The 16,603-nt window shown below is 47.9% G+C and overlaps 3 protein-coding genes across 3 annotated transcripts; 1 reads left to right on the plus strand and 2 right to left on the minus strand.

The window, feature by feature from the left end:
* Positions 1-1,489: 1,489 nt before the first annotated feature.
* Positions 1,490-3,420, minus strand: LOC120655836. Its single transcript, XM_039933801.1, has 2 exons — positions 3,391-3,420; positions 1,490-2,065 (listed from the first exon to the last, which is right to left on the minus strand). Exons 1-2 carry the CDS (start codon positions 3,418-3,420, stop codon positions 1,490-1,492), a joined length of 606 nt encoding a protein of 201 aa, XP_039789735.1.
* A 4,491-nt stretch (positions 3,421-7,911) lies between these two features.
* LOC120712170 (protein S-acyltransferase 10-like) lies at positions 7,912-12,324 on the plus strand. The gene is made up of 11 exons (XM_039997888.1): positions 7,912-8,092; positions 8,225-8,339; positions 8,919-8,993; positions 9,098-9,169; positions 9,295-9,429; positions 9,582-9,615; positions 10,253-10,362; positions 10,894-10,980; positions 11,111-11,194; positions 11,569-11,634; positions 11,734-12,324. The coding sequence occupies exons 1-11, from the start codon at positions 8,041-8,043 to the stop codon at positions 11,906-11,908; spliced, it is 1,005 nt and encodes a 334-aa protein (XP_039853822.1). The 5' UTR covers positions 7,912-8,040; the 3' UTR covers positions 11,909-12,324.
* A 1,253-nt stretch (positions 12,325-13,577) lies between these two features.
* On the minus strand, positions 13,578-14,822 carry LOC120655845 (serine/threonine-protein kinase UCN-like). The gene is made up of 2 exons (XM_039933814.1): positions 14,116-14,822; positions 13,578-13,584 (listed from the first exon to the last, which is right to left on the minus strand). Exons 1-2 carry the CDS (start codon positions 14,820-14,822, stop codon positions 13,578-13,580), a joined length of 714 nt encoding a protein of 237 aa, XP_039789748.1.
* Positions 14,823-16,603: the final 1,781 nt, after the last annotated feature.

A 16,603-nucleotide genomic window follows, 5' to 3' on the forward strand; every position in this document is an offset into this window, starting at 1 on the left:
CTGAAGGACTGCATGCTGTTCCAAGCATGCTATGAACAGATCGAGCGCCGTAATCCTAGCGGCGTCCCGTACCAAGAACATATACTTGATCTCTGTTGCTGCTGCTATATCTTGTCATTGCTTTATATATTGCTTCTATTGCCGTAATCCCAGCTGCTATATCTCTATTATTGCAGATGATTCAAGCTCAAGCAAGGTATGCTAGAGCTTCAAATGGAAAAAATTTCCAACTCGTCCATTGTTGGCTCAAGGTGAGATATTGCGAGAAGTTCGCATCACTATTACTCAACACGAGGCCGCCCAAGTCCACAGACGCTGCACCAGAGGGAGAAGAACAGCAAGAGGCCAGCCAATGCCCTCCTTCCAAGAAAGCCCGACCTCCGGGTAGAAAGCAATCCAAAGACAAGCTGAAAAAATGAAGGAGATGACGAGTACAAGGATATGATGCAAAATTTGATGGTAATGAAGTCCGAGGAACATAAGATGAAGAAAGAACGATGGGACAAAGATATGGCGCTCGAGCAGCGTAGGCTACAGATGGAGGAGCGGCGGCTGCAGTGGGAGCAGGAACAGAAGATCATGTTCTGTGACATGACTACCATGGACGCTCATCAAAGGGCGTATGTCTTGGCGAAGAGAGCTCAAATAGCAAAGGAGACAAGTGTTGCTGTAGTTGATAGCGCCAGTGGTAGTGTGGGCGACAGCGGGGAGAGCGTAGTGTAGGCTAATTTATGTATGAGAATGAGCTCAAATTCAGTATTTTTCTAGCTACTTGTGAAGTGCAAAAAAGGTGAGATGTATGCTTGCGTAGTTTGACATCTGTGGGAAGTAATCTACTAGGATGCCCATTGAATTTCTTGGACATCAATCTTTTCTATCATGTGCTTTGATCCTTGAGGTTTTCCTGCTAGTTTTTTTCGAGACAGTGAAAGCTTTGGGGATTCCAGATTTTCAATTTGTTGTCTTACCACTGACCATCAATGTGAATCAACAATATCTACTAGGGCAAATATCCATGTCAATGATCAGATGGTTTACTCATTTTATTCTGCAGATGGGGGAGAAAAGGGACAAGGAGCTCATGGATTTTATTGAAGTATGAATACTATATGGGAAAATGAGTTACACAAACAACAAAATCAAATGGATTTTATTGAAGTATGAATAATAAAACTAGTTAGAACTATGAATAGCCCATAAATGCTCTACAAGGTCATCACGAAGTCTCTCATGTGTCGACCTATCCTCAATCTTGTCGTGTATCTTCAGGAACTCCTCCAGCACAAGAGGACACGACGTTCGTAGTCCGCAGGTCTCACAAGAGTGGAGAACGGCTCTAAACGTTGATATCGTTTAGAGAACCAGGAAGGCCGAAGAAGGCATGCCAGATCCATAGATCTTGAGATGCAACAGCCTCAAGGATCATAGTTGGCCCATCTTTATGCCCTGCGTATGCTCCTCTCCAAGCCGTTGAGCACATTTCCCATTTTCAGTGCATGCAATCAATTGAACCAAGCATTCCTAGGAACCCTCTTGCATTATTAATTGCCAGCAACCTGGATATGTCCTGGGCATTGGGGGCCCTCAAGTATTCTTCACCAAAGACTTCGACAACAGCTTTCACAAAACGTTTCAAACACTCGATGATGTCCTGGAAGTCAGCTGGAATACCGTAGGCCAGCATCCGAAAGGCAGCAACGACCTTCTGTAATGCAGAGGCACCAAAACTTCCAACGGCATCAGGCTTCTGACGGAAGTAGTCGTCATGCGCCTCAATTGCAGCGACTATCCGTAGAAAGAGAGACTTGTACATCCGAAACCTCCTTCTGAAATGTTTCTCATTGTATACACACTGGTCAACGAAGTAGTCCAGGTAGATGCGCTGGTGACCTCCCAGAATGTCCCTTGGCACGTTGTGGCGACCTGGCAACGATCCATGGAACTTTTTCTTCCGCTTGTTTCTCTTCGAGCCCTCAAGAAGACCGGCAATGATCAATAGATCGTTAACATAAGATTCATCCTCGTCATCCCACCGCCGAAGAGCTCGACTACCAAACCTTGACATCTGCCATAGCAACAAAAAAACATATAAGGATATACCAGAAATTTTGATTTCCACATAACAAACACTTCTTGCTTCCGTCCCAAATAGAATATCTTTCTAATTTTGCACTAATGAAATAGTAGTCTTAATAATTGTATAATTAACTATTCATAGAGCTAACTGGACTGCTATTTGATTTTGTAGGAGCATACTTTGAGATATATAGTTTTAATGGTTCTACTATAGTTTTAATGTTGAAAGCTATTTTAATTTACAAAATGAAGAGATCCATGTAACTGGTTATATTAAAACTCAATCAGACCACTGAGAGTGTCTAGCTAAGTTGCATATTGTTCTGGTTATTATCATATAAAAACAACTGTATATATCATGTGACATAGGCAGATTCAAATTAAGCCCAAGAACTGGTTGGGAAGATGTTATTCAGGTATGGTACTCTGATCTACATTAGTATAGGTTACAACCAAACCAAAAGCACAGGTCAACCAAATCGATCAAGGATGTTGTAACATCCCGAAAATTTACCCAAATAAATTACTCGCTAAAAATAATTTTTTTTAAAAAATCTTTTCGACACTGAGCTCAAATCATTCCAAATCCTTTTCAGTCCGAGATCCCATTTTCCCCGAAATCATTCCCGGCGATCCGCCGTCCCGACACCGGAATCAATCACCGTCCCCTCCTTGTTTCACCTTTCTTCGTTCTGCGTGCGCGTCGCTTCCCGCTGAAGCCGCTCGCGACCGTCACTGACCGGCCAGACGCCGCAGCGCGCGCGTGGCCGACCGCCGCCGCGAATCGCGCTGACACCTCTCTCTCTTCTCTTTTCATTTTCCTTCTCTTTCTCTTTCTCTTTTTCTCCCTTCTTTCTTCTTCCTTCCTCCCTCTGCCTCCTCACGGCCACGAGCAGCACGCGCAGCACGCAGTGCGCCCGAGCTCGATGACGGCGCCCCTCTCCTCACCAGGGCCCCCACCACCGTGTCCCATCCCCTGCACCACCGTGCCGCTTGCCTGCCTCAACGCCGAGCTCCCGCGTCCGCCAGCGAGCAGAACCACGTGCGGCGCCCCGCCTTTGCCGCCGGCCGCTCCTGTGCTCGCACAGCACCCACGTGCGCCCCTGTTTCCCTGCCCGATGGGTCTCGTCACCCTGTGCCCGCGCCGCCCGTCGATTCGGCACAGCGCCACCACCAGCAGCTCGCCACCGACCCCTGTGCTGTGCCCCTTGCCGCCTCGGCACTCGCGCTCGCCGCGAGCAGAGCTCGCATGGCCGCCGCGCGTCAGCCCGCCACTGGCCGCCTCTCCCACTTGCGCTACGCACCACTGCTCACCTCTGCGCGCTTCGTCACCTCACCGGCCATAGCACCGCGCTCCAGGACGCTCGCAAGCGGCCGAGCGCCATTAATGGCCACGAGCTACCCCGCCGGACGCCCGACGCACCCCGCCCTCCCCACCGCCTTACCCCGCCTATAAATAGGCCTCCCCATCGCGCTCCCCACCACCGCAAACCCTACCACCGCCGCTAGCCCCTCCCCTCGCCTTGCAGCGCCGCCGTCAGGGCCACCTCCGCCCGCCGCCGCCGGCCTTTGTGGCCAGGCCGCCTCGCTTCATCCCAGCCCGAGATAGGTAAGGGAATCGAACCCCCTCATCCCCCTCTCCGTTTTCCCCCACACCCCGGCCGCCGCCGTGCCCTAGGACACCAGAGTCGGCCACCGCTGGCGCCCCTGTTCCCCCTCCCCTGTTTCTGAGTCGTGAGGTAGAAGAAGGAGGGCACATTTGCCCAAAACCCCCTCACCTCCTTTCTATTCTTTAAAGAGCCCTTCCTCTTTATGTTATTTTTTCCAAATGAACCCCCCATGTTCTCCCTAATTAAGAACTAGTCCCTCTGCCATATAGAAATAATTATGAATATATCCTTACCATTTCCGAGAGTAACCCTGATATTTCCAAATATTATAATCAAGCCCCTTCCTTTCTAAAAGTATTTACAAGTAGGCTCCTGAACCCCGGTTTAGCCCCTAAACCCCTCTTCGACCTATCATTTCATGCACAAAAAATCCTCCAATCGTCCCGAAACTTTACCACACCATTTATAATGTAGTTTTGGCCGTGCCATTAGAAAATCACCCAAAAATATTATTCCTATCTTCATATCTTAATTTTCTCTGATTCGAGCTCGACGATAAAACCTTTATTTTGTTTTCTTATTGTGTGATGTTTGTGTACGCCGTAGATACCGGTGTGAACGAGGGAGAGCCCGTCGAAGAGTTCGCCGAGCAGTACCATGAGCCAGAGCCAGAAGACTCGTACTGCGAGCAGGAGCTCCCGGAAGGATTCAAAGATAGCAAGTTCAATCTCATTCTTTGATTGCATATTTGACCCAGTTTTATAACCACAACCTATTGGCCTGTTTTACAAAAGTGCGTATGTTTTGACTGCTGAAAACATGGTTGGATAGCCACCCCTTGATTTGTTATAACCATTCCTTGACCACCTAGATTAATGTCTAAATATGATTTATTTGGATGTTAATCGCTGCTAAAGCGCCGCTTAGAACCCGGTACTCGTTTTAAATGGTTACAACATGTTTTATAAAAGAGAAAAATGCGTGAGTATGGAGAAAAGGGAAGTTGGGTTATAAAAGAAAAGGGTGTTAAGATGGGATGGATGAATGTCATTCCCTGGGTGGATTGTCATGCATTGGAGGCTTGTACCGTTGTGGTAGAGCAAGAAGGTTGAGAGATATCCATCCTGTCACAATTAAGGACCGAGTTGATGTGTCATCTTGCCTAACTCAACTATCGTGCAAACCACTCGACCGTTGTATGTGGCAACGGCTTAGCATAAACCCCACTAGTTAGTCTGATAGCCATCAGGAGAGCTGAGAGCAACGGGTGACCAAGGAGAAGGGATAAGGTCGTGGTGACTTATGTCCCGGTTAAACCTCAGTATTAGGTCAATGGCCCCTTGGTGGAGTCCGTGTTGGCTAGTCAGGTCTAATTAAGGTGGGTAATGGCTTTGTTGGGATCTGCACCGACACTAAGGTGATCGTGCTGTAGTACCCTACTTGTGAGTAAAGTTGCACACCTCTGCAGAGTGTAAAACCTATTCGAATAGCCGTGCCCATGGTATTGGGCGAGTTACGATTTGGTCCCACAACTAGACTTTCGGGAGGGATGTTTTCGTGGTGTGAGTTGTTTTTGGAAGGTGTCCGGCAGTATGCCGTGAGCTACTGTGCATGGGGAGTCCGGTAGTATTAAAACTTGGATCCTTGGTGTAGGATCAACCCCACTCATTGTTCGGTTAAGCAAAAAACGGCTTTAAGAAAACTCTTTTAAAAAATAAACCCCTGCATGTGTAAAATCTAACTTTACTGCAAATAAACATCAGCCTTATCCTTGATTTATCCTGTGCATATCTGTGATACCCCCTCCGTGGATGGGGTTGGACTTGTTGAGTACTTCATACTCACCCGATATATATTTGTGGTTTTTCTTCAGAAGAAGATCCGGATTTCGTTGTTGAAGACGTTGAGTAGAGGTTGCGTCCGCGCCCAACTTTGCCTGTGGTGTTGGTCCTCTGCAAGATGTTTCTGCTAGCGCATCACTCTGAGCCCGAGCTGGAGACCGTCTGGGTCGTGCTTTGGTGTATCACCGTAGCTGTTTTACTACTTATTATCGTTTGTATTGAGTGTCCACCTCCTCGGCGGTTTGTACGGTGACTGTACCATCTGTTGAATAAATGTGTTATCAACCTTCTGGGACTGATATTTGTATCACATTTAAGTCACCTCTTATGAGGGGATGCTTCAGATGTGTAGCCAAAACTTGTCAGTTTAATTCTTCTACACTTGAATTCTATGAGCCATCCTAAATTTGGTGTTTTCTTCATGAGACCAAGCACCTCTTTGGTTCTTTGTACTTTCAGCAGCCATGGCGAAAGAGGATTCACCTTCTTGCTGCACAAGCGAATGACGAGGAGGAGGGGTGGTGGCACCTCCGGCTGAGCGGATGACTAGACCTCCCGGCTCAGAAGCCGAATGCCAAAAGAGCGACGCCGCCGCCGAGAGCCAGCGCCAGGACGGACGCCATGGACGCTAGGAGATCCACCTCGTGTGCGGGGAGGGCGTCGTCAAGGAGGTCGGGCATGGAGTCGAAGGTGAAGCTGAGCTCCGGGAGGAGCGCCCAGACATGGCACCAGTGGCGGTAGAGGACGCTGGTCCGCGCGGCGGCCACTTTGTCCGCTCCGGCTCCCTTCCCGTCGCCCTCGCCGGGCTCGGGGAGCGCGCTGAGGCATCCCTCGCCGACGGCTTCGGAGGAGGAAGTAGGGAACCTCGCGCGCTTGCCGTCGATCTCACCTACGTCTGCAGCGGTGGCGGCAGCACGAAGAAGCGGTCGGTGGCGTGGACGGAGCAGGCGGCGGACAACTGCACGAACTCGAGCTAATCTTGAGAGGAGCTGGGCTGGGTGAGGCATTTGCAGGCCGGCCCGTTAGAGTTAGGCTCATATTTGAGCCCTCAAAATTTGCAGGCCACCTCTCAAATGGAGAAATAGGGGTTTCATTTGAGGACCAGGGCTGGAGATGCTCTTATCAACTGAAAGAAGCTTCTTTTACACCGGAAAGGTTTCCTTGTTGCCAAGATCACATCAACGACCACACGTAGGCAGCAAATTAAAGAAAGGGGTGGTTCGACGTTAATTTGGACTTTTCGGTTTTCTTCTGAGTTCTGGTCACAGCTCCCCCGCCTCTCCGACCTCCATGATTCGTCGGAACAGTAACCATCCCGAATTTTTGTTTTGAAAAGTAACCATCCGGAAATTATTGTCACCTTTCTTTATCTTTTGGATGGATGCCTCTCTAGATGTTTATCCATGTCTTCCGTATTCATTTATATGCATGTCGTAATTTTGGATACGGATAGCCGCAATCCTTCAGGCGCATGAATCACGACATGTGTTGTCTGACCTGTAATCAAACTGTCAACTGGAACTTAATTTTATTTTATTTTATTTTAAGCTAATTCCAATGCAAATTTCATAGAGGTTCCATGCACATTAAATACAGTGACATGTCAGCAATTGTGATGACATGACAAAATAATTATGAAAGAAGAGAGGTAAGGAGTTTCATCACGATGAAACTGTACATACACTATTTCAAGACTATGAAACTTGTTGACACTTGCATTGGGGGCAATAGAGTTTCATTTCATGCACTTGTGCCCAATCACATGCCTCATAATTAAATGCTATGGCTAGTTTATGAAATCGTGAAATGAAAATTTGTATTGGAGGACCTTGTTTCATTCACGATCTTAAATGTACTTAGATGACATAATACTGACATGTCAGCAATTGTGATGACATGACAAAATAATTATGAAAGAAGAGAGGTAAGGAGTTTCATCACGATGAAACTGTACATACACTATTTCAAGACTATGAAACTTGTTGACACTTGCATTGGGGGCAATAGAGTTTCATTTCATGCACTTGTGCCCAATCACATTCCTCATAATTAAATGCTATGGCTAGTTTATGAAATCGTGAAATGAAAATTTGTATTGGAGGACCTTGTTTCATTCACGATCTTAAATGTACTTAGATGACATAATACTCTATGAAATCGCACAATAAAATCTAGCACTGAGAATAGTCTTATCAGGACTGGAACTTAAATTGCCACACAGCCACACAGGTGCTGAGGTGCGCAGGAGCGCAACAAATCCAGCCCGGGCCCCGGCCCCGGCCCCCGGCCCCCGGCCCCGGACCTGAATCTGTTGCTCTCACTTGCAGACGGGCCCCACCCACCGCTGCCAGGTAGGTCCCGCCGGGACGGATCTCCCTCGCCCCGCTTCTTCTACCGAAGTCGTCGCTTCCGACGCCCCAGAGCCGCGCGGCGCCGGTGACCCTCCCCTTCCCCGGGCCCCTCCTCCGACCCGACCCCCGCCGTCGGATGCGACGGCGACGGAGACGGCGTCAATGGCGTCCTCCTCCGCCGCCGAGATCGGCACCCGCGTCTTCTCCGATCGAGGTACGCTGCCCGTGGCGTTGATTTCGTTCGCGCTGGCTCAAAATTCAGCGACTATCAGGCTCGATTTCGGCGCGACCTTGTGCTCACGGGGGGTTTTGATCTGGGCGTCTGGGGGGATTCTCTTCTGCTCAGCGAGGAGGTCGTCGGTGGGACTCAGATTCATGGTGCTCCTGATGCACGTGCTCTTCGTCGGCGCCGTCTTCGTCCTCGATCCGACTCTCGGCCGGCGAATCCATGAGGAGCCGTGGTGATTTGCACTCGATATCTTCTGAATTTCCTCATGTTTGCTCGGCTCGAGCCTATATTAGGATGCCATGTCGCTTTTTGCTTGGTGTGGAGAAGCATGGTTCTATTCTAGCTCTAGGTTGTCACATCTCTATACATGGTTTTAGTTGCCTAGCACTAGTATAACTGCTTTCAATAGATTCTAAACTTACCTGATTTGAGGGGGAAATAGCTTTTGGGGTGTTTAGGCAAGTATTTTTTTGGCATCTGATCATTGATCTAAGATGACTTCACATGAATCTGCATGACCGTGAGAACATGACCTTCTTAGAGGCATTTTTATATTGAATAATAATTGCACATCGTGTTGCTACTCGTGCAAGTGTCATTCTGTCTGTTCTGCTTAAAATTCCTTGCTTACACTTGTTTAATAGTAGTTTTCCATCTCTGTGCAGTATGTAGCATTAGTGCTCCTATTCAGGTCTGCAAGTTTTGTTTTGACTCCTGAATTTTTGGCAAAATGTGAAGTGGATTTCCCTGCTCTGTCTGAACCAAGTGTTTTTACATTCTTTTATCTTACACAAAGCTCTTTTCATTTCAGGTATATAGGGGTGTATGGAGTGCTTGTTCTGCTCACGTTAGTGCAGTACTTCTACACAGCTGGCTCATCTCCAGGGTAATTTCCATTTCATAGACTTTGTCCTCGTCCTCCACTCATGGAATAATATGACGGTTAAGGAGGTGTTTAACTCTATGTTTTATGTGCTCCTGTGTCATCAGGTATGTTGTCGATGTAATGAGAGCTGGTTCAACGATGCATGCGACCTTTGTCAATACTGCCACTCTTTCAAAGTAATGTCTTTAGTACCATAGCATTGCATCTGGTAATTTGATCTCTTTTGCATCGGAAAAACATGCGGGAGGCTTGCATTGATATTTATACTTTCTTTTGCTCTCTATTTGATGATTAAGAAAAGGCAGTCAAATTCAAGAAATGGAAACATAAGTTCCCCAACGAGCCGTGCTCAGCTACAGAAACTTACCACGATGACTCCTACTTCATCATGGGCACAGATGGTTATGGATCTATATCCTCCAGGGTCAAGCTGCAGGTAAGGTGACTGTTGAGAAATTCTTTCTTTTCATCTGAGGCAACAATATCTTCTGAAGTGGTGCTGTATATTTCTAATATTTGTTTTCTCGTTTTAGCTTTCTTGTATTTGCCACACAGTAATATGTTTAAAATCTATTCATTGTCTTTTAGGGATTGGACTTGCACTTACTGCAGGGTCGTTCAGGTATTCTTTTATTCTCAAAAGTTAAGTGCTGAATGTTCTACAATTTTGACATGCAAGTGGGTATTGGTATACTTGTATTATTCACAAATTGAGTTGGTCGCAGGGGAGCCATTTTTTCTTCAAGTTATGCACAAATCAGTTTGACAACATTTTAAGAGTAGTTGTCTGTTCAATATAACCTTCTTCAAAATTTACTGAGTCTGATCAAATCTTCTGTGTCAAATTTCTGAAAATGAAATTGTACATACTCGTATTTGATTATATTTGTTGGTATAGCTAAGGTGAAAAGTTTTGCTCTTCGCATCCTTGCGTGACTAGTTGTTTCTTTGTCAGCTTATGACATTCAAAGATCCATCTGATTGTGAAGGTTATTGCGCATAGGGAATCCTCTAAAACTTAGCGCTTTGTTGAGGAATGAGGATTCACCAGTTTATAACTGATTACCAATGTGGCCGTTCACAGGACTTCACTTTTATGTAGTGAACTTTTTCCATCTTATTTGTTCAGAGCTGCTATTCCAAACTGCCACTGTGTTATGCTTGTTTCGACTATTATATCCCCAGAAAATTTCCCATGATTTGTTGCTGCGGATAGTCAATAGTCAATGTTCAAGTTTTGCTACCAACATCTTTTGCAGCCACCTCGTACCAGGCACTGCCATGACTGCGATAAATGTGTCCTTCAATTCGATCATCACTGCATATGGCTTGGAACATGCATTGGCAAAAAGAACCATTGCCGTTTTTGGTGAGTTCACAATGTTTCCTTCTCTTTCCCTATATGTTCCATTCACTTGCACGGTAGTTGTGTATGCTGTGCTTCAGTACTTTTTTTTATTGTGTGTGTGTGTGTTGGGGATGGGGGGGGGGGGTGCACTGATCGATGATCATTCTGAACCTTACTGTGTCCACAGATATATCCCCTTTTTGCGACAGAAAGTAAGGCCAATATTATGGACCATTTATGTTGTGTGCCAATAGACAGATAGCACTTGTATGCAACTGAGCGCTTGAGAATCGACAGCCCCTCTTTTTTGTGATATTTTCAGTTTTCCTTTTGTCTGCTTAAAAATGTGAAACTTTGTGGCATGTGAACCTGGTCAGAAGACATTGGACAATGTTCTGTGTTGAATGATGTGCAAACCTAACCTAACTACAACTTTATTGGATTACACATTACAATGCTAGTATTGTTTATCGTTGTGCTGTGCAATTACAGTATGATACTATTGTTTAGCCTTCACTTTTGTCTTACAGTTGTATAACAAACTTTTCCTAGGTGGTACATATTTGAAGAAACAATTCTGTGTATCTGGACTGCTGCTCTCTACATTGAGTCATTACGTTTAGATGTGGACAAGGCCTGGTATGTTATGTTATATTTAATACTCTTCAAAATTTTATAGGCTGTTCATATGTTGAGAAATTTTTGCTTTCACAGCATCAAGGCTTTGTTCTTTTGTTTTAAATAAGTGCCATTTTCATCATGGTTACAGGTGGAAGGACTTTGTTGGTGTAATATTGCTGGCAGTGTTGATCTTTATCCTTATATTCCTACTGCTGTTATTGGGGTTTCATACGTAAGTTTTCTCCATGTCTGATGTGTCCGACAGTCAATAGTCTTTTAATTGTTTTTAACTAAATGTCCAAGAGCAGCTTCAACGTTACATTTTTTTTCCTTGAGTCAGGAGGTCAAGAACAACTACTTGTGATACAAGTAAAAGTGACAAACACAGGGGGGAAAACCCACAGGCACATAAATTACAAGCCAGCAATAAAACTGACATCCAACAGTTCCACTTATTCCTGGATAACCATTTTTTTAAAAGCATCAAAGCTACACATCTTCAAAACTAGAAGCTTATATACTTTTCACAACATGTTATGTAGCTCATGAACCCCAAATCAATAACACTTTGTATATGAATGCTCGTTCGCCTGATACATTTTGCAGGTACATTGCTCTAACAAATCAAACAACCTACGAAGTTGCTAGAAGGAAGCGCATATCCTACTTAAGGTATGCCACTATAGAAACAACTTGTTTTGTCATCAGTATATATATTTTTTATCATTGAAATAATAGCAGAGTGGTGTAACGAGCCTGTACCACTTGCAGGGGAGTACCTGAAAGAGTTCATCCATTCAGTAAAGGCATATGCAGAAATCTGTACGACTTCTGCTGTTCTAGCCAGAAAGGATATATTTTAGAAGCTTTGCCCCCAACTGAGGAGCTGGAAGCTAGAGCTGCTCGTTACACATTCCGAGATGTCATTTGCTGCCGATGCTGCTGATAGGCTGTGCCATAGAATTCTGCCCATTTAGCCAGATCCACAGTTCTTTGTTCAACAGTTCGCTAATGGAAGCAAATTTTAGTGACCTGCAACCGTTAGGTGCTCCCAGGAGTTCATTATTTGTGCATAGTCATTTGTACATCTTCAGCTGCTCAGAGTTCATCTGTAATTCTGTATGACCTTTCTTTCAAATAGGTTCAGGACAGATAGAATTGTACTCGTGTCAAAAATGTACATTCGAGGTGTGGCTGGTAGTTTCAGAATTTAGTCTACGACATGAGCCGTTCTTGTTTGCTTTACTCACCACCACCGTCTGGTATTTGCAAATTTTACCTTAATAGTTTTGTTTTTGTGATTTTTTACCGATATGTGGGGTATAATTTGAATAGTTCCTTTTGATTATCTTCTAAAGCCAATTTGTTTTGGCATTTTCAGATGATGATTGTATAAGGCTTTAAGCATCGAAAGATGCCAGGGCTAGACTCAAATCGTTTATTTTCATGAGAATGGTATGTTCGCTGATCAGGGTGGTTTATGAGTGTGTCTAAGAAGAAACAGTTTCTATGGTTCGCAGGCATTCTTGCTCAAAAGTTAATGACTGACTGGTCTCTAGGACAGCCTAGATCCCTGCTCGATCCCGCAGGAAGCAGCATCTCTCTCCCTCCGGCACCCGTGGCTTCTGCTTCCAGGTTCCAAGTATTCAACACCGGCTAGCGGGGGAACTTGTAATGAAATGGTGACTGCTGACCGACCTGAATACACCACCCAGATGGGTTCAGAATGAAAGGTTTCTGAAAATGATACCCAGCAAGGTGGTGAGGACGTCCCTTGCACAGTGAAGCAGCTTCTCGCCGTGTCGTCTGAGACTCGTCCATCAAACTACCGGAATCCATGGCTCTTCGATGTTCCGGCTCCAGCTCTGGGTTCGCACCACGCTCCACGCATCTCTTCTCCAGCTCTGCATTTCGCAACTCATCTGTCATTTCTCTTGGCAGGAGCCACTTTCCATTTGTATATAATTTATGCGCCTTTTGCAGTTCTTGCAGTCCTAAAACCTGCCTATAACTGTGGGCAGCTGTTCAACACCACGCCCCAGGCACGTGCTCGCACATCATGTCGTGCCTTCTCGTGGCGAAGGATTCTTTGGCGATGTCTCCAAAACACGCGAGTAGCAAATCTAGCTACTTTTTCCAAAAGTCCTTATCACTGGGATGCTAACGTTTTTGTGATGTTAATGCTGGGCGGCTGGCCACCATTCACTAGTGCGTAAGGTACTTGTACTAGGCTTACCTCCCCAGGTACAGGACACGGCCTCAACAGTGGAGTTGGTTGCAGTTTGAGTCGAGCGCCAACTCATATTGGGATTTCTTTCCCAGTTCCACTTTCTGTTTGTCCCTTGCTATGACAAAGGAATGCGCAACTTGCACAGTTGCGGCAGAAGAGGACAGCTGCTATATGCCTAACGATCGGAACCCTGTGAAGTTCTGATCCACCGGGCCATCATCTTGCACCGAGGCTAGATGCATTTCCCCATGTGGTAGTGTTGTCCAAGAAGAGACTGAACAGTGACGTGCGTCCTTGCATTGTGATGAAACTGATGAGAGACATGAGCTCCGGTTCACCTGCTCCAAAGTTTTGCCTCCGGTGGTTGTGCTGGACCCTGCATGCTTCATGAACTGATCAAAAGATATTGTACTGGTCATCTAACATTATGATAATGCAGCCTCGTAGGGTTCCAGTTGATCCAGTTCTCTCTCTTTTCGGATCAAGAATTCAAGATATGTGAAGCCGCCATCAAAGGACTTGCCAGTACTGCTTATCTTTTTCACAGTTCGCTTAATGATATAATTTTGGTGGAGTATTTGGAAATAGGGATAAGTCTATTTTACAACCTCGAACTAGTCCAGAAGTCCGTTTTTCAACCTCCTACTACGAAACCGGGTAACCAAGGTCCTCGAACTATCAAAACCGTCCAAAATACAACCCTAAGTACTGTAGCAAGCGGTTTCCTATGGCTGTTTTGTGACGTGGCATCATGGGACCACATGGCAGTACACGTCATCACACCGTTCCACACTGCCAGGTGGGACCCACTCCCTCCTCCTTTCTGCCTGCCCCTCCGCTCGCATCGCCGCCCGCTCCCTCCGCCGCCGCCCGCTCCGTCGCACCGCCGCCCGCTCCCTCCTCCGCCGCCGCTTGCAGAGCACCCGCGCCGCCCCCTCCTTGGCCGCCGCGCTCCCAGCGCCCGCGCCGACTTGGTCTTCTTGGCCAGGGCTCCGTCGCTCCCCATCAGGTACCGGACCAGGTTCTGGAGCTGCTGGCGCGGCGACGGCGACGGCGCGGACCACGGCTGAGGGGGCCTGGACTTGGCCTGGCCGACAAGGGAGTCGCTGCGGGCGGCGACGCGCGCCCGGCGGTTGTGGCCGCGGTGCGACGGCGGCGGAGGCGGCGAGGGCGACGAGGACGCGGACGTGGGCCTGTGGTGCAGGAGGCGGGAGAGGTCAAAGTCGGTGAGGATGACGTGGCCGTCGGCGCGGAGGAGCACGTTCTCCGGCTTGAGGTCGCGGTACACGACGCCGGCGGCGTGGAGCTCGGCGATCGCGGAGACGATCTCGGCAATGTAGAAGCGTATGGCGGCGGGGGAGAAGATGCGGTCGGGGAGCGAGTACCGGAGCTCGTTGAGGTCGCCGCCGGAGCAGTAGGGGACGGCCCAGGCGAGGAGGTCGTCCGTCTCGGTGAAGCCGAGGAGGGACGGGAGGTGCGGGTGCGCGAGGCGGGAGAGCACGTTGATCTCCCACCGCGCGCGGCGGTCGGCGTCGGGCTTGGCGGAGCGCTTGTCGAAGGCCTTGAGGGCGTAGCGGTCGGGACGCGAGGCCGCCGGGGGGCCGTCGGCGACGAGGAACACGGTGCCCATGGCGTGCGAGCGGGTGGCGGCGGTGGCGGAGGGAGTGGGCAGCGGTGCGATGGAGCGGGCGGCGGCGGAGGGAGCGGGCGGCTGTGCGAGCGGAGGGAGTGGGCGGCAGTGCGACAGAAGGAGCGGGCGTGAGGGAGACGAGGGAGGAGGCCGCGGAGGAGGCGGAGGCGGCGCGCGCGGGGGCCGCCGCTGGTGGAGAGGGAGAGGAGGCGACGGGCCCGCACCGCTGGGGTGCGAGGTGCCGGGGGGCCGTCGGCGAGTGGGGCGGCGGGGTGAGCTCGGCCTACGCCTCCATGGCTGAGGAAGGGAGGGAGGAGGAGGTGCCAGTGGGACCCACTTGTCATTGAGAGGGAAGAAATGAGGGAGGTGCCGCCGTGGACTGACTTGTGGGCCCCGCGTGCCACGTGTGCAAAACCACCTTCAAAACAGCTTGCTACAGTGCTTGAGGGGGTGATTCAGATGGTTTTGACAGTTCGAGGGTGTAAGTTACCCGGTTTCGTAGTAGGAGGTTGAAAAACGGACTTCTGGACTAGTTCGAGGTTGTAAAATAGACTTATCCCTTGGAAATAACGCAATCGGAGCACCCTCCAGCATGAATCTAAATCACCGACAGCGACAGAAGTGGGTGCAGATTATACGGAATGGTATACTGCAATACAGTGCGGCAACGGCTGGTTGCCTGGTTTGCCTAGTAATAACCTCAGCTTTTCTTTCACCTGTTTTAGTGGCTGTGTGCAAGTAGTTGAATCTCCGTTGGATCATGGCCAATGTTTTCGTCACTTGGTCAGTAAACCGCTGTTGTTTTAGGTACCCCTGCGTGGGTTGATAGTTTTAGTTTTTTTCCTTTATTTTTTCGGGCGATTTCTTTCACCCTTTTGTTCTCTTTCGACGGCTGTCAGGCTTACCGTGCTTTGGAAAAGAAAAAAAATGCCGAAAGCCATACGGGGGAAATAGCAGCAGTGTTTCTTTACTCACTGCATGTAGTTCAGAAACTTGACGGTTCACTCTTGTCTGCTCCTAGGCTCCTAGCCTTCAACTGCTCCCCCCCCCCCCCCCCCCTTTCTTTTGCTTTTAGCGCCTGTATTTTTGTCATCTCGATCCAGGTTGCACCGGGTCCGGTAGTTGGCAAGCCTCCAAGTCATCTAGTCCCGACAACACAACACGGTGCCATTCCCCCCATTAAACATTGCAGCATACGGTCAGCATGTCAGTAGACAGTAGGTAACACTGTCCCAATACATTCAACTCGTTTTTTGCAAGAATATTACGAGAATAATCGTGACCTGCTAGCTACGTGCACAGCCATCCATTACTTTACTCTTGATTGCATTCGCCCACCTAATAATTCTTATAGTAAGATTAATTCAGAGATCGGTCGACGACATCGGAGAGATCAGATGTTTCAACTCTCAACTCGCACCTCAAGAACTCTTCAACGGATCTTGTTCTCATTGCATGTCAAACATACAAACGTAAGCAAACTTGTCCGACTGTATATTTTTTTCTTCTTAAAAGGAGAGGCACGTTCGTCTTAAACAAACAGACAGAAGATAGTGTGTCGAATTCTCGCGCTACATAGGCTGCTTACCGGCCGGTCCTGATCAAAGCCCATGACTTTCAGTTAGACGAAGTCCACTTGGGGATGCCTGCTAAGTGAGGTTAGAGACGCAGGCTTTGCAGAAAGTCATGGTCTCAAGTCTCAACAAACAGCTCTGAATTGACCACTCGGGGATGCTCGGCTGCCGAAATCCGCCGAATTTGATCGAATTACGGACAAACCC

This window comes from Panicum virgatum, chromosome 1K, assembly GCF_016808335.1.
Source record: "Panicum virgatum strain AP13 chromosome 1K, P.virgatum_v5, whole genome shotgun sequence".
In the NCBI taxonomy this organism is placed as follows: domain Eukaryota; kingdom Viridiplantae; phylum Streptophyta; class Magnoliopsida; order Poales; family Poaceae; genus Panicum; species Panicum virgatum.

What these genes read in the sequence shown, in the direction of transcription:
- LOC120712170 (XM_039997888.1), top strand. Translation starts at nt 8,041, where the DNA reads ATGGCGTCCTCCTCCGCCGCCGAGATCGGCACCCGCGTCTTCTCCGAT. An exon ending in CCGCGTCTTCTCCGATCGAG is followed by an intron (nt 8,093 to 8,224) that starts GTACGCTGCCCG and finishes TCTTCTGCTCAG; the next exon opens with CGAGGAGGTCGTCGGTGGGA. An exon ending in TTAGATGTGGACAAGGCCTG is followed by an intron (nt 10,981 to 11,110) that starts GTATGTTATGTT and finishes TCATGGTTACAG; the next exon opens with GTGGAAGGACTTTGTTGGTG.
- LOC120655836 (XM_039933801.1), bottom strand. Translation starts at nt 3,420, where the DNA reads ATGGCCGGTGAGGTGACGAAGCGCGCAGAG. An exon ending in AGGTGACGAAGCGCGCAGAG is followed by an intron (nt 2,066 to 3,390) that starts GTGAGCAGTGGT and finishes TTGCTATGGCAG; the next exon opens with ATGTCAAGGTTTGGTAGTCG.
- LOC120655845 (XM_039933814.1), bottom strand. Translation starts at nt 14,822, where the DNA reads ATGGGCACCGTGTTCCTCGTCGCCGACGGCCCCCCGGCGGCCTCGCGT.